Below are 16966 nucleotides of genomic sequence, written 5' to 3'. Positions count from 1 at the left end.
GAAGACCAATTGAGATAGAATTCAGCTTGTAAGGAGATAAGTGACGACTTTTCAATTTTAGAAAGTACAGTACAATTCAAATCTTGTTTCATGTGGCAAATGAGTAGAACATACCAATTCTCTCCAACAAATCAAGTGTAGAATTAATGGCCCACTGTGTGATATATGCTTGATACTTAAATATTGGCTTGAGAAATTTTCTCCATCTTTTCTTATTCTAAAAAATTAATGGCACATCACGTTTGAACTCATAAATATATTTCGGCCAACCTAGCTTCCTCCGTCCATCTAAGCCAAAAAAGAGTACTTCGCCATGGTGCGGTGATGAGATATAAAAGTACAGTGCAATTCAATATGCGTTTTATGATCATACATACATATTTTTATTTTTTCATACAATCTCAATGAATAGTTAAATTATGCGTTCTTTTCCCAAAAATGTGAAAGTATTGTACACTTTTTCAATGCAACATGCAAACGTCACATATTATTTATTGAAAAAATGAAAGTAAGTTAGATTATGAAATATTCAAATTTAATATAATGGCCGATGTTTTGACATACATCTCTTAAAAGTTAAGAAGGATGAGGTTTTGTTGAAATTGGAAGCAGCTTAGCTAGTCTCAATCCCAGGTGGTATGAAAAATTGGATGAACTTTTTGCTAAAATTTCATATATGTAACCCTAATTTGCTAGAATCTCTTGACCAATGAACTTGTTGAACTTTTTCCACTTCAACCAATTTAACACCAGTGAATAAGAAAATCAAAAATAATTTTACATGACTTGCCTTGGATTAATCTATCGAAACAAGTGTAAAATGATTCAATTCATCCACCCCTTTTTTATGGTTTGACCTACAATTAAACCATGAAACATGTTAGTTCGGTGTTGTAACGTTTGATACTTGAATATTGACTCGAAGCATTTTCTTTTCACTTTCTTATCATGAAAAATTAACAGCAATATCGGTCCTTAAACACTAGCCATATCCACATTATACCAACACCGTACCCCTCCAATTTTCCACACACAGAAAATAAAAAATGGCAAGAATATAATAATCAATCCACTTGAAAAATTGCAAGAATAAGTAGGAGATCATGGAATAGCATTTCTAGACCTTATTTTCTTAATTTCCTGCATATATAATATGAATACAATTTTACATTATTATATATGCCTCCCACCATTCATCATCCTCCATATACCTTCCCTACCAAAGGCTACCCAGTATCCTATAACAGCACGAAACGGGTGACACCAACAATTAAAAAAGTTCAATTTACAAATTATCAAATGAATATTCGAGTACCCTTATATATGAAGTAATGCTACGACCATAAGCTAGTTTCCCTCACTCAATCTTATATGCATGAAGAAACAGGCAGAAGTCAGAAGATGTTGAGTTACTAGTCTGAGTTGAATAATAAGGACTGCTATGATCACTGTCTATGCCGCCGTTGCCATCTCTGTCGTGATCGCTCTCTGATTCCGGCGGCCCTGGCTTGAAAATAAACAGCCCGTGCCCAGTCCCGGGGCTGCTGAAAAGCCAATCGTGCACGTCCCAGAAAACTTGCACCGGTTGCATGTTCACCTGCAAGGTCTGATTCCCTCTGAATTTCCACTGCAAATTCTTGACATGAATCAACACAATCCCATCTATGCTGATCCACATTTCGGGGTCTTTCGAGCCCGATGTTGAGCTCTCCACGACAATGTCATGCTCTTTTCTATTCTCATCAAACTTCACTCTTGTGGCAAAACTTTTCTTGGCAAACACGTTTTCTTTTTTGTAGTATAAAAGTGCCTCCACAAGGGCTGGTCTGGATTTTGTTCTCTTGTATGCCTTTTTCTTCATGTCTCCCAATAACAACACAATCTCCTGATCGCAAACAAGAGCAACATAAAAGTCAGAACAAGGTTCTGGGCCGCCGCCAAATTTTGCAGAACGAAGATCCCAATAAACCTCCACTTGATTCCCTTCGACCTCGAATGACTTATACCCTTTTTTGCTCCAAAAATGCCATGGCTTTAGGTCGATTTTGCACGTATAATGAAAACCGCCGTCTAAGCTATCAATCCGAATGCTGAGGGAATGGTTCATGAGGTTCTTACACCATATGATCGTCACCTTCCGCCAACATGTCGCAATATTTGCAAGGTAGACGCATGTCACCGTGCTTTGTGCGGTTTTCGTTGTCACAGGGTCTTCTGTGATCTTCTCTGCAAATGGTGGAGGCTCATGTAATGATTGACCTCGTATTGATCGACTCAAAGACTGCATCTTTGCAAATGTAGATGCTTTCTCGAAACAATAATGCTAGAGTCGCGAAATTTGTTCACCAAAACTGATGTATACTTCCGATAGGAGTTGATGATCGGAAAAAAAATACAATAATATCGCGGATTGAATAAGCATGCGGATTGAGGATGAGAAAGAGATGTGTAATGTTTAAGGTTTGATCGGTAGCAATTTAATCATCAAATATTTCTTGCCACCTCCATTTTCATGTGCTACACCAACAAATATGTAAAATTGTTGGGTTAGCAATCATTGAATAGGTTAGGTAAAAAGTTTCACATTGATTTTTTTTTTTCAATTGTGGATCTTGAAATCTAATGCTAATGAGAATGAAAAGGGATTGGATATTTGGAGCTTACAACTTAACCTCTTGGGATCTTTGGGATTCTCGGTGCCTTTGGATATGGCCTATTGACATGGATGGAGATTGATGAGAAACTGGTTTGACAGAGAGAGGAGAGAGAGAGAGAGGGGTTGGTGAAGAGAGAGAAAGAGAGAAATAGAAGAGGCAGTTTGTTTTGTGGAGAAAAACTCTCCATTTTAGAGGCTATAATCTAAGAGGTTGCCGAAACAGAAGGGTTAACAAAACAAGATCTTTTACTATTTCTATTTACAGCGTCCTCCTTATCAATTTGCTTTCTGTTTTTTGGTTTAGCTTTGGAGGAAACTAAGAAAAGTAAATTAAATCCGTCTATGGTACTTAGTAAAAAAATAAGGTATCGGTACAATTTAATTTGAACGTTAAACTGTTAGAACAAGAAGAAAACGTAGTACAACAATGGAGGATATGCTGCAATGACTAGTGTGAGAGAGAGAAAGAATGAGAGCAGAGAATATGACTCTGCAATTCTTCACACACGCACTGTTTTATTGCTCACAAAATGAGAGAGGAACATCTCTCTACACTTAACAGTTACACTTCCAAACTTTTGGCAGTATTCAAAATTACATCCAAGTAATCCTAGCCATCCATCTTACACCCTATGAGATGAAGACACATGTACACTCACTTACTTAAGAACTATGAGACTTAGATAAGAAAGCATACAACCAATTTAGCTAATCATCCTAGCAATATAAGCTAGAAATACAACTACCACATCAGATCACAATTTACACACTAACAGCCCCCTTTAAATTGTGAACTGATTTAACTCCAAGAAGTTCCCTCAGATAACTGAATTGTTCTCTTGCCAATGCCTTTGTAAAGATATCAGCAATTTGCTCTTTCGTAGGACAATGCAACAGCTCAATTACTCCTTGCTGCAATGCTTCCTTTATGAAATGGTATCTCCTGTTGATGTGCTTGGTCTTCTGATGAAAAATAGGATTTTTAGTGATAGCTATGGCTGAAGTATTATCACAATTCATTGGTGTTGCAACTGTTTGCATTTCACCAAAGTCCTCCAAAACAAATCTCAGCCATGTAGCCTGTGCAGTTGCTTCAGATGCACTAATGTACTCTGCTTCAGCTGTTGATAATGCAACACATTGTTGCTTGACTGAAGACCAAGAGAAAACTCCACTGCCAAAGGTAAATGCATACCCCGATGTACTTTTCATATCATCTTCTGAACCGCTCCAGTCACTGTCACAAAATCCCATTAAGATTGCTCCTTTGCCTTTCTTGTATTCCAAGCCAAAATCAAGAGTCCCTTGAACATATCTTAGTACTCTCTTTGCTGTCCCAAGGTGCTTGTTGGTTGGACAGTGCATAAATCGTGATAGCAGACATGCATCATACATTATATCAGGTCTAGTTGCTGTGAGATACAGCAAACTACCTACAATTTGTCTATATTGAGCTTCATCCGCAGTCCCACTTCCATCCTCTTTTCTCAATTTATCACTTGGAACCAATGGAGTACTCACTGACTTACAGTCTTGAAGTCCAAATTTCTTCAGTAGAGAAGAAGCATATTTTCTCTGATGAATGAAAATGTACTCCTCAGTTTGCATTACTCCCATACCAAGAAAGTGATGTAGGAGTCAAAGATCAGTCATTTCATATTTGAGCATCATATCAGATTTAAAGTCATCCATCAATTCTTGACAACTTCCAGTGTATATTATGTCATCAACATAGATAGACACTATAATCATTTCTGAACTTTTCCTCCACTTGGTATACAGAGTTGCTTCGCTAGTGCTTTTCTTAAACCCACAGAGTGTAAGATATGAGTCTATTTCACCATACCAGGCCCTTGGTGCCTGCTTCAGACCATATAGTGCTTTATGTAACCTGTAGACCTTATCTTCTTCCCCTTGTACAATAAATCCATCTGGCTGATCAACATACACTTCTTCTTCTAGTACACCATTCAAGAATGCCGATTTTACATCCAATTGAAACAACTTCCATTTGTTCTTTGCTGCCAGGGCAATTAATGTTCTGATTGTATCCAACCTTGCCACAGGTGCAAAGGTTTCATTATAATCAATTCCGGGCTTTTGTGCATAGCCTTTTGGAACAAGCCTAGCCTTGTTCTTTTGAACTGATCCATCCAAATTCAATTTAGTTTTGTACACCCACTTCACACCAATCACAGGTTTATCATATGGTCTTTTCACTAATTCCCAAGTCTTATTTTTCTCAATCATGCTGATTTCATCTTTCATAGCTTTCTTCCATGCTTCATCCTGTGCAGCTTCATAATAGGATTCTGGTTCAATAATACACACATGACATCTTTCATAGATTTCACTCAAACTTTTATATCTCAAAGGAGTATGATCAATCTGAGATGCAGAGATTGAGTCACTAGCACTTTCAGATTCAATGAGTGGAGAATCTGTAAGTTGAGTCTGAGAACCTTCAGCAACAGCTTGTTCCATGGAATCCGAATCCTCATCAGCTTCTTTCATCTCTGAAGATTCACTTGCAGCAATTGGAATGTACACTTCTTTGATCTTCTGTCTATCCTAATCCCATGTACCATTCTCATAAAAAATAACATCTCTTGAAATGATTACTTTCTGAGTTTCAGGATTAAACAATATGTACCCCTTTTCACAAGTGCCATATCCAATAAAAATACCAAGGACACTTGTTTCATCCAGCTTCTGTCTCAGGTTTCCAGGAATAAGGGAATAACCTAATGAGCCAAACACTCTCAAGTGTTGAATTCCAGGTTTTCTTCCACTGAATTTCTCAAAAGGTGTCACATTTTCCAATGCCTTTGTAGGACATCTATTGAGCAAGTAGACAGATGTAACTACAGCTTCACCCCAAAAACTATAAGGAAGATCTTTCTCATGAAGCATACACTTTGCCATCTCCACTATAGTTCTATTTTTTCTCTCTGCAACTCCATTCTGTTGTGGAGAGTATGCAACAGTAAGCTGCCTCTCCAAACCCAAAGCTTCACAAAACTGTTCAAATTCATTTGAGGTAAATTCTCCTCCTCTATCTGTTCTCAATTTCTTCACTGAAAAACCACTTTGAAGTTCCACCATAGCTTTGAATTTCTTGAATACATGAAAGACATCTGACTTGTGTCTCAAGAGATATATCCAGCACATCCTCGAATAGTCATCAATGAATGTAACAAAGTATCGATTTCCACTCATGGTTGGTGTTTGCATAGGGCCACACACATCTGAATGTATAAGTTCCAATGGCATTCTTGCTCTCCAGATTAACTCCCTTGGAAAGGACACTCTATGATTCTTACCAAATGCACATCCCTGACATACACCTTCACTGTCATGCATTTCAGGTAACCCAAGAACCATATCATGCTCCTGCAATTGTTGCAAACTTCTAAAATTCAGGTGACCAAACCGTTTATGCCACATTGTACTACTCTGATGCACATTGGTTTTCAGTACCAAGTGATCGTTTGACTTGAACACAAGTGGAAATCATCTATTTCCCTTTTGTTTCACACTAACCACCAAATTTGTCAGAGTTCTATCATCAAAAATATCCACCTTATAATCACCAAATAACAGAAAATACCCATGTTCAGTCATCTGCCCAACACTGAGAAGGTTTTCTGCAATTCCAGGTACCAACATAACTTCTCTTATGTACCTTTTTCCTTTATCCGTGTCAATGACCAAGGTTCCTTTGCCTTTCACATCAACAAGAACCCATGTGCCAACTTGCACTTTTGCCTTAATACTTCTATCAATTTCCATAAGTAACTCCTATCTGGAAGTCATGTGATTACTGCACGCACTGTCAATATACCAGGCATCACTCACAGCTTTCACTTCAGTTGATTGCTTGACCATGAAGAGATTTCCAGGTTCTCCCACCTTGTTTGTAAAATTCCTTTGCTCTCCCACTTTGTTTGCAAAATTCCCTTGCTGAGCATTTTTGTTTTGATTGCAGATCCTAGCAATATGACCAGGTTTTCCACACTTGTGACATTTAATCTTCCCTTTTAGCCAACATTCACCATAGTGAAGTTTATCACAATATTTGCATGCCCCTCCAGTGTTGTTAACTTCATTTCTTACACTTGGAGTAAACCTGTTAGTCCACTGATTCCCTTTGAACTTGAAGTTCTTCTGATATTTTGATCCACCAGTATTGGTATGTTGATTACCAAATTTACTATTCTTAGATGAGATATCTAAGCTAGCAAATACACGTTATGTGCTACTCTCTTCATGTCTGATTAATCTCAGTTCAAACCTTTTCAATATGGCAACCACATCTTGTGCATCAATTACATCAATATCTTTAGTATTTTCTATAACAGAAGCAATGCTATCATATGTTTTGGGTAAACTGATCAATAACTTTTGCACAATTCTCTGATTACTAAGATTTTCTCCATAGCTTCGCATCTGATTTATCAGATCAAACAACCTAGCTAAATATGCAGCTAGAGATTCACTTTCACTCATATGGGTATATTCAAAATCACGACGCAGACCTTGTAATTTCACAGATCGTACCTGTTTGTCCCTTACATACTCTTGCTTCAGAATATCCCAAGCTTCTTTCGCAGTTTCCAAGGTTGCAATGCGTGGAAAAATTTGATCCGATACGGCTCCCTGAATGATTCCAAGAGCCCTTGCATCCTTGACCAGATTTTCACTCCGCAACTTCGTTTCCACCTCAGTGAGTTCTCCTTCCCCTTTCGCTGAAGTGGTAAAACCTTTTTCAACAATATTCCATAACTCGTGAGATCGAAAGATTGTTTTCATTCGAATCTGCCAGAAATCGAAATTTTCTCCGTTGAACACCGGAGCTCGAAGCTCCCCTCCACCAGATCCAGCCATGTTAGACTTAGATCACACCTCTCTCTACTATTTTCTTTGCAACGATGTGTTGCAAACACTTGCTCACTATCTCTCACAGAATCGACGCCCAGAGATTCAGACCCAACAAGGCTCTGAGGCCATGTTAGAACAAGAAGAAAACGTAGTACAACAATGGAGGATATGCTGCAATGACTAGAGTGAGAGAGAGAAAGAATGAGAGCAGAGAATATGACTCTGCAATTCTTCACACACGCACTGTTTTATTGCTCACAAAATGAGAGAGGAACATCTCTCTACACTTAACAGTTACACTTCCAAACTTTTGGCAGTATTCAAAATTACATCCAAGTAATCCTAGCCATCCATCTTACACCCTATGAGATGAAGACACATGTACACTCACTTACTTAAGAACTATGAGACTTAGATAAGAAAGCATACAACCAATTTAGCTAATCATCCTAGCAATATAAGCTAGAAATACAACTACCACATCAGATCACAATTTACACACTAACATAAACTGCAATGAAATTGCAGAAAACAATATTGTCTATGTAATATGGTGTGGGTTTGATCCCCACAGACTCTCCCCTTTTTTTTTTATCAAACGATATATTTTGTTAAATTAGATGTTAGATTAGTCACACCGTCATGCAAGGGCTTAACATCTTTCCACCACTATGATAAATGGCCACTTGCACTCTCCTCTTCCCCCTTAACAACTAACTATTAATCCACTAATCCGCTCCAAATGAAAAACCATTCACCTGATATCCTTTAATATACTTGAATGTAAAAGTTTATCTATTCCAATATGATCATAGAGAACCAGCAAAAAAACTAATCATAACTCCATTCGTTATAGGCCAAACTCGTTGGAGTCCAACCCAAGAAAATAATCTAAAAATGAGAGAATGTCAATGTTGGTGCAGAAAAATTTGAGTCCTCTAATTCTCTACTAACAACTAATCTTGTAATCCATCAATGAGAGAGCGGAGGGATGTGTCTTTTGCAGGTACTTCCCTCCGCTCTCTCATTGATGGATTACAAGATTAGTTGTCGAGACAGAAGGGTTGGAGGTCCGGGTAAAGGTGGAGGCTCAATTACACGAATTGGAAGACTCGAACTCCAATGGACTCCTTGAATGTGCTCCTAGCCAAAATATAGAGGGAAGCTGAAGATTTTATCTCCAATCGTACGAGCATCTCCAATGCAAAAGATGCAAAATTGAGGATGTAAAGGGGTTCTTTGCATCTCCGATTGCATCATTTTTGGAGTATCCTAGGAAGCATTGCTCTAGTGGTAAGTTGCAAAATGAAACTTTGTTGCTGTTGTATTATTGCTAACTGATGGCTGGCAGTAGGTCCCACTGAAATTCTTTGAATATTTTAATATGATTGAAAATAAATAGAACTTAATTCTTTGAATATTTTAATATGATTGAAAAGAAATAGAACTTTAAAATGGTAATGCGGAAACTAAATTTGTAAATAAAATTTTGAAAATTAAAGAACTATTGTAGGCATAATTTACTGAACAATTATGGAGGTCATATAGAGAGAGAAGGTGCGGCATAGGAGAAGAAGAGAGAGATGTGTAATTGTGGGGTATGTTCTATTCCACCCCATTGTGCCTTTATTTATAGTAGTATGGAAGGTTAATTCCTTACCCTTTTAGAATTACAACTCTTTCATAGGTAATCAACTTCTAATAGGAATATAAGAGATATTCCAAGATATACTAGGATTTACACAATCATATTCTTAATCTAATACGATTGCAACACTCCCCCTTGAGTGTGTAAATACTCAAGTAAATGGCGCATCAGGTTTTCAGCGATGAAGTAAGTATAGTTGATGAAGTCGTTGGCACAATGAGCGAATGCGAATCTCAAATCAACGGAAGAATGCATAAAAAGGTAAAACTCACAAAACCTCGTTATGGTAAAATCCAAGGTGGGAGAAAAACCCATAAAATAAGGAGAAAAAGTGAGAAGTTGCATTAAGTCAAAACTATACGTCTTTTGGACGCAAGTAGAAGAGCTCACAATGGTATGATCAGCCAAGGATGGGTGCCTCGTTAAAACCTAGTTAGGTAGCCAAAACCCAGTGGGAAAAATGCTCCTAATCGTAGGGAAAAAAGTACATTAAGATCAAGTGAGTATACTTCTGGATACTCCCCCTGAGTTTGACATAACTTCCAAATGAAAACTACATGCATTGCATATGATAGCTAGGCATATCAATTCCTTGAACAAGCTTCTGGAAAGTTGACTTCGGCGGTGACGTCGTGTAGAAGTCGGCAAGGTTGTCTGGGATGAGCTTGCATGACTTCAATCTCCTGATTCTTTGTTGATGTAGATGTAGACACGATACAACTTGGCGTTGACTTCGTTAATGTATCATGGCTTAGTCGGGTTGATACATGCGACATAGTCTTTATGGATCGTCATTGGGACTCAACGATGGATGAAAAACACAACAAGTACTTCAAATATGCTCAACAAGAACTCCTAACCATGTCTCACTTATGGCGTAGTGAAGTGAGGTGAGTCTTGGAACGTTTTGAAGATTTTGCAACTAAGGTCGTATCGTGGACCTCCAAGATATTGCGATATCCCTTAGTGGTAAAGACATAACCATTCGGGGATTTTGCCTTGTGCGGGTTTGATAAGTAACTTGCGTCAGCATAACAAACAAGGCAAGCATCATTCTGAGGATCAGGGGGTTGGATCCGCTCGAGATGCGTTGGGATTTGCCCTCGTAGTACCTTTAGGGTATGTCTTTAATACCAATTTAGTGGATGTGTGTAGGCGCGGTGCTGCATCTTTACCAAGATCAACAGCGAATGAGATGTCATGTCTAAATACAATGAGCTAAGTACAACGAAGCGCAAAGTTGAACTTCGATATGGAATTTCGGATTCCATAACCTCTTTAAGGGTCTCATTTGCATATAACGTATGGATGATCAAAGGTATACTCAAAGGTGACACATTCTGGGTCTAGTTTGATTGGTAGACCAAAATACCGTCAGAATAATGCTTCAACTTCAAGTCAAGGAATAAACGAGTTTTCCCATGATCCTTCATCTCAAATTCCATCTTTAGGTGCGAGATAATTTTCTCAAGCTCTTCCAGAGTCTTAGTGAGATTTGTGTTAACGACATAAATTGTAACTCTAGCAATTCGGAACAAGACTTCATAGTTTAACACACAAGGGCATAATTATTCCCTGACTGATCAAATAATCACTTATACGGGTATACAGCATCCGTCGGATTGTAAGTGAACGCCTCAAACAAGTTAAGAATGGTGTTCCGTGGTTTTGGAACTATTTGAATCAGTCCATGTAATTCTTCAGGAACTTACATGTAAATCTTCGTATCTATATCCCCATGGAGAAAACACTAACCACATTTCATAATGCTGCTATCAATCATAAAACGTTTGAGAGAAACCTTGTGTTGTAAGGCATGCATCATATCGCACTATTTCATTCATCTCATAACGCTTCCTTTCCCACTTGTAACATAACAGGGTTACCTTGGGCAGTGTAGGAACGACAGGTCCAATACACATTTTGGTAAGGAATTTGACCTGGATTGTAATTTTGGTTGTCCAATCAGTTATACGGTGTCACTTAATCCACGGAACACGGTTCGATATCGTCGCTTTTCATTTATATTGGTAGCTACCATATAAGTGAAAACATCATCGATGATAATCTCATTTCAATTCCATTTAGCTCATCCAAACTAGTATACTGGACCAAGAACTTTAAGTCTCGGGAGAAATCCGGATTAATCTCATGAGATGGAAATGATTTGAGATAGTGATCGAGTTTAGATTCATTTTGTGACGTGTCATCCTCTTTTAGGGAAGTGAATCCTACGAACCGAGTGATCTGTAGTGTTCTAGGCCAAGACAGATTGATTGGCTATCTACCGGTGTATCAAACCGTCTAACAGGGGCGTCCAAACTGTCCAACAAGGGCAACACACCTTCCAGGGACGTTGACTCGACATCCGTTAAGTAGGTATATCTTTGCAGGCATGTTTGCAACTGGTATATGATATCGTCACTTTAGCTAGATTAGAGGAATGCATTTGGAGCAACATTCTGAAAGCTAGAATTCATCGCACTTATCATACATGTGCGGTACATGGATCGAGATGAAACATAGTGGGTAACGTCCATTCAAATTCGCTTTGTTCTATATGAATGTTGACGTTCTTATCTCTCCCTAACAACGGAAAGACTGTCTCATTAAAGTGACAACCCGTAAATGAGCGGTAAAGAGATCGCATGAAAGGGCTCGAAGAGAGCTAGTGTGAATGAGAATCATGATCGACAAATATTCACATCCTTCTTTGAGGACCTATGTTGGTACGTTGCGGCGACGCAACTTGGCACATAGAATACACACCCAAATGCGTAAATACGAAAAACGTCAAGTTCATACCCAGTAACTAACTGTAACGTCATATAGGTTGGGTGGCAATGGGCCTCAAGGTGGACCAACATAATTGCGTACAAGGATTGCATAGCCCTAGGTAGAAACCGAAAATTTGGTTCGTTTACCAAAATCCGGGCGATCATTTAAATTGTGCTTTATGATCGCTAGGCGAGACTATTTGGGGTGAACATAGGAACTCGATGTTCAATTATAAACCCAAAATACATGCAATACTTTATCGAAAACCGTCGATATAAAATCTCCGGCATTATCCAGTCTCCCAGACCTTAAAGGATAAGTAGGGTGGTGAACCCTTAATCGGCCATGAGGTTTAGCAACAATGTGTGTGGATAAATATGCGACCAGTTTGTCGTTTCATCAACCAAAACCATAAGTATTTATATGGTCCGCATTTTGGTTAGATTAGTCCACATATATTCCATTGAATCCATTATGAAAAAGGGTGATTTCATATCTTTGCGAGAAATGATATAGAAAATTAATTTCCCTAATGAGCAGGCTTGGCAAAGTGTGCTTGTAGGCACAAGATCCTTACTTCGGGTAAGGAGATGCGTCATAGCATCATTGTTCGACCTAAATGTCTCAAAAGGTCGTGCCAAACTAAGTAAACTGCTCAATCATTAGGCTTCAGGCTAGCCACATGTGGTGTATTCCCAGTTGGGAGACAACTCATTGGCCCTAAATCAAAGCTTCAAACTTATGTTTGGAGGTGGTGCAAAGATATTTCACTTTATTTTCTTCCGTGGTTCATTTATGATCATTGTCATCTCCAATATCCTTAAAAACTCAACGACAAGGAGAATTTAAGGTCCCTTAAATGGTGATGCAGTACCATTCATACAACGAGGAGTGTACCAATGCTCTTAATCAGGTTGGATAAACCTAAAGTCGTTGTTAGAGATGTGATTTAGGTGTAAAGTTAGTGTGTGTAGTACACATTCATCCAGACAACTAACTTTCCCACCTAATCACGTGTTTAATTGAATCGGTTACATGTATTAAGAAACATGATTCAATTAACTCATATTCGAGGACAAGATCAATAAGATTATCCATAAGTAAAACATACACCAAACTTGAATCCAGGAACATGGAAAAATGTTCACAAAGTAAATGGTTTACTAAGGGGATTCGGCCAACAAGGTCATCCATGTCAAAATTCTACTCTTCCAATGATGTTTGATGGAGCAAAATTAGTCTCACAGATTGACTACTAGAATGGTATTCCTCAACAACATTGGTAGGGGCACAAACATGTGCATAACCAATGATCTATTCCATTGAGATGGAAGTAGATTCTACAGGGTTGAGGTTCGAAAATATTATCCCTTATTCTTGAAGTTCTAGGTCTTAGGTGCCAAAGATCACGCTTCGGGCATGATGCCACACCTTGGCAGACTCTGATTCTACCATATGTTTGTGGTAGTAATTAGATCCAAGAATTTGGTAAACTTTCGCTTTCTACATTGCTGCTTCAGGGGCGAGTTAGAAGCATGGAAGGATGAGAAAGGTATTCTCTAGTCAAAATTCGATCGGATTTATAAACTTCAAAATTGTACTCATTCATGGACGTAATCATGGTTTGCTTCAGGCAATGTCTTTCATGATTAGACAGTCTGTAGGAGCGAGCCAAAGAGCCATGGAATCCTCGTTCAAGAGGTAAATCCGCTTGTAATGCTTTGGGCATAAGTCTTCGAATGAAGATCATGGTGGAGACTTATTCAACTCTTCCTTGCCATTGTTGGCTTCAATGGTTTCTCAGCTTCTTGATAGTCAAGTGGAGATTCACGTCTTGTACCCCTCATAAAGTGGTTTCTATTATAAATGTCCAAATCAGGAAAATCGAACTTGTGACAGTTCGACAATCCACTGAATTGAAGGGAACAAGATTGTGATTAGTGATATGGGAATAAATCATCCATAAGCATCAAAGTTAGAACATTCGAGTTCTAAGACATGGTTTTCATGAAAAAACATCGGGTTTTCATGGGTGTATTGTTTTATGAAATCTTTGGGTTTCAAAAGCACTAAATTTGAAACTACAAGTTCAATTTAGTTTATGAACGTTTAGTTCATAAAGGAGAGGTTCCTGTAATAATACAAAATGCAATATACAACTAAGTGTAGTGGATTTGAGTTTCTTCAAGGACTCAAGTGTGAGCGCTTCGAGACTACGAAAGTATGTCAATGGTTCAAAGTATAAAAATAAATTATTGAATCGTTAATGTCCAAAAGTGATATTCAGGTCAATAATTTTGGATTCATTATCAAATTAATGGACTGCAAGTCACTTTTAATTAATTCAATAGATCAGGATCATTCGGGGTCGATCGTAGAAGCAAAAATAATTATAACATTCGGGTTTAAATTATTTAAAATGCCAAAAATTAGCATTAGATTCCAAAAGCCATAACCTAATAACATTGGGCTTGGGTGCCGTGAGTAGGGCACCAAAAATATGGGCTGAAAAGAAAAAAAAAACAAGCCAAAAATTGGCTTTTGGGCCAAGAAAATAAAGCAACCCAGCATTGTTAGCTGCTGCTTTAGACAAGCTCATGTAGCCTCAAGCTATGGGCTGGGCTCGGGCAGGTTGCAAAAGAAGCCCAATTGGGCATGCAAGTTGCAGGCTTGCAGCAAAGATGGGCCGGGATGTAGAACAAGGTACAGTAGCCTATTGGTGCTGGCAGATTTGGGCCGAGAGTATTAGATTGTTCCGAAAGGGAAATGTTGCAAGTTTCCTTTATGGAGTTAAGCTACGGGCTCGAGTCAAACCAACCAGGCCGAAGGCCTGGTGTGTCCATGTGCTCTGCAGCAAAGCCCAGAGGGCTGCTGCCAAGGTCCATATGTCGAAGCGACGTCGTTTCGAGGAGTGTCTCCACACGGATGGGCTTCGGGCCAGCATAGTGGTCCTCACGACCGTGGTGCCGCATGATGTCCAATTTCCTTTCTTTTTTTTTCCGAAATTTCTAGGGTTTTAGAAACCCTATTATGCTTCTAATTTATGAATATACTTTGACTCACAATTTCCACATAACGATTTAATTGCGTAATGCATGAAACAAATATATATATATATATATATATATATATATATGTTGACAAATATGAACATATACAATATATATATCGGAAGGAAAATATAAACATAGGGGATTCATGCATCATGGGGAATGTTTTCATGCTTCAAGGTCGTTTCAAATATCTTACTTTATTTTAAGTGTACCTGATTGGCAGAAAACAACAAAAGCCTTTGAATTTGTAGAAGATCTTTCTCGGAAAGCCGGAATTGCATCTCCAATGTGTTGTATCACGTTCAACATAGAAAAATTAAATTGAATCAATAGCATGTAGATCAATTCAAAATAATAAATTAATCATAATAAGAATGATTAAAACGTAATACTTCCCTGATTGAAGAATAAACTCTCTTTAGCGCAGCATCAAGAACGTGCTGATTGTTAGATTGAATCAAACTTGTGATTATTCTTATGTTGAATGGATTCAAAAAAGATGATAAAATTGAGAAAATGGTTTCTTCTCTCCTTCTACAAGTTGTAGAGGTGCTTTCTTAGATTTCTGATATATATATCTTTCTTTCTCACACAGGTCGTGAGGTAAAGAAAATGATTGTTAGGGACTGTTGGATCTATTCTCTCTCCTAGATTAGATCACAGCCACACATCTAACAAGTAATCAAATCAAAGGAAATTCACATGGCTCTCATGGCCTTTACAAATCAAAATTTTACACTTGGCATTCTAAGCACAAGTGGATACACCATTTAAACCATAAAACTCATCCTATCAGCTCATAACTTATAATTCAACACTCCCCTTTAAGTTTTGAGCTGATTTCACACCAAGCATGTTTCTGAGATAGTTGAACCGATCCTTGGTTAGGGCCTTAGTGAAGATGTCTGCAATTTGCTCATTTGTTGGACAATACACTAAGTTAATTACCCCTTCTTGTAGTGCATCCTTGATGAAATGATACATTCTGTCAATGTGCTTGGTTTTCTGATGGAACACCAGATTTTTGGTGATTGCAATTGCAGCTGTATTATCACAATGCACTGGAGTTGATTCAGTTTATAATTCACCAAAGTCTTCAAGGACAAACCTAAGCCAAATAACTTGGGCGGTTGCCTCAGAAGCACAGATATACTCAGCTTCTGCAGTGGAAAGAGCTACACAATTTTGTTTCATTGAAGCCCATGAAAACACCCTACTGCCAAAAGAAAAAGCATTTCCAGAAGTGTTTTTGTTGTCATCAACCGATCCTCCCCCATCACTATCACAAAATCCAATTAGCATTGCATTTTTTCCTTTCACATACTCCAAGCCATAATCCAGAGTACCTTTAATGTATCTTAGCACTCTTTTAGCAGTACCAAAATGCTTATTTGTGGGACTGTTCATGAACCTAGCAAGGAGACTGGCATCATACATTATATCTGGTCGAGTGGCAGTAAGATATAGCAAGCTTCCCACAATTCTTCTATATTGTTCCTCACTTGCTGATCCACTACCATCATCTTTACACAACTTATCTGATGGAACAAGGGGTGTGAATACAGATTTGCACTCACTTAGGCCAAATTTATTCAGCAGAGAAGCAACATACTTTCTTTGGTGAATAAAAATACTAGAGTGAGTTTGAATAATTCTCATGCCAAGAAAATGATGAAGAAGACCCAAATCAGTCATTTCATACTTGACCATCATATCCTCCTTGAATTCTTTCAACAGATCATTTTTATTCCCTGTATACACTATGTCATCCACATGAATTGAAACAATTAGAATTTCATCTCCCCTTGCTTTGGTGTAGAGGGTAGCCTCACTAAGACTCTTCATGAAACCACACTATGCAAAATAAGTGTCAATCTCCCCATACCAGGCTCTAGGTGCCTGTTTGAGACCATAGAGAGCTTTATGGAGTTTATACACTTTGTCTTCCTT

General features: G+C 38.2%; 2 protein-coding genes across 4 annotated transcripts; both read right to left on the bottom strand.

Moving 5' to 3' along the window:
* Positions 1-1101: 1101 nt before the first annotated feature.
* Positions 1102-2785, bottom strand: LOC103417205 (uncharacterized). 3 transcript variants are annotated; one of them, XM_029097702.2, is made up of 2 exons: positions 2665-2785; positions 1102-2517 (listed from the first exon to the last, which is right to left on the bottom strand). In XM_029097702.2, exon 2 carries the CDS (start codon positions 2285-2287, stop codon positions 1358-1360), a length of 930 nt encoding a protein of 309 aa, XP_028953535.1. In that variant the 5' UTR covers positions 2288-2517; positions 2665-2785; the 3' UTR covers positions 1102-1357. The 3 variants fall into 3 exon arrangements, with proteins under 3 accessions (XP_028953535.1, XP_008353617.2, XP_008353618.2); XM_008355395.4 differs by having other exon boundaries at positions 1102-2361; XM_008355396.4 differs by having other exon boundaries at positions 1102-2351.
* A 13308-nt stretch (positions 2786-16093) lies between these two features.
* On the bottom strand, positions 16094-16861 carry LOC108169840 (uncharacterized mitochondrial protein AtMg00810-like). The gene has a single exon (XM_017324026.1). The coding sequence runs from the start codon at positions 16859-16861 to the stop codon at positions 16094-16096; it is 768 nt and encodes a 255-aa protein (XP_017179515.1).
* Positions 16862-16966: the final 105 nt, after the last annotated feature.

This window comes from Malus domestica, chromosome 17, assembly GCF_042453785.1.
Source record: "Malus domestica chromosome 17, GDT2T_hap1".
Classification (NCBI taxonomy): Eukaryota; Viridiplantae; Streptophyta; class Magnoliopsida; order Rosales; family Rosaceae; genus Malus; species Malus domestica.
Note: the sequence above shows the minus strand (reverse complement) of the source record. Positions and strands in the feature narration are given on the sequence as shown.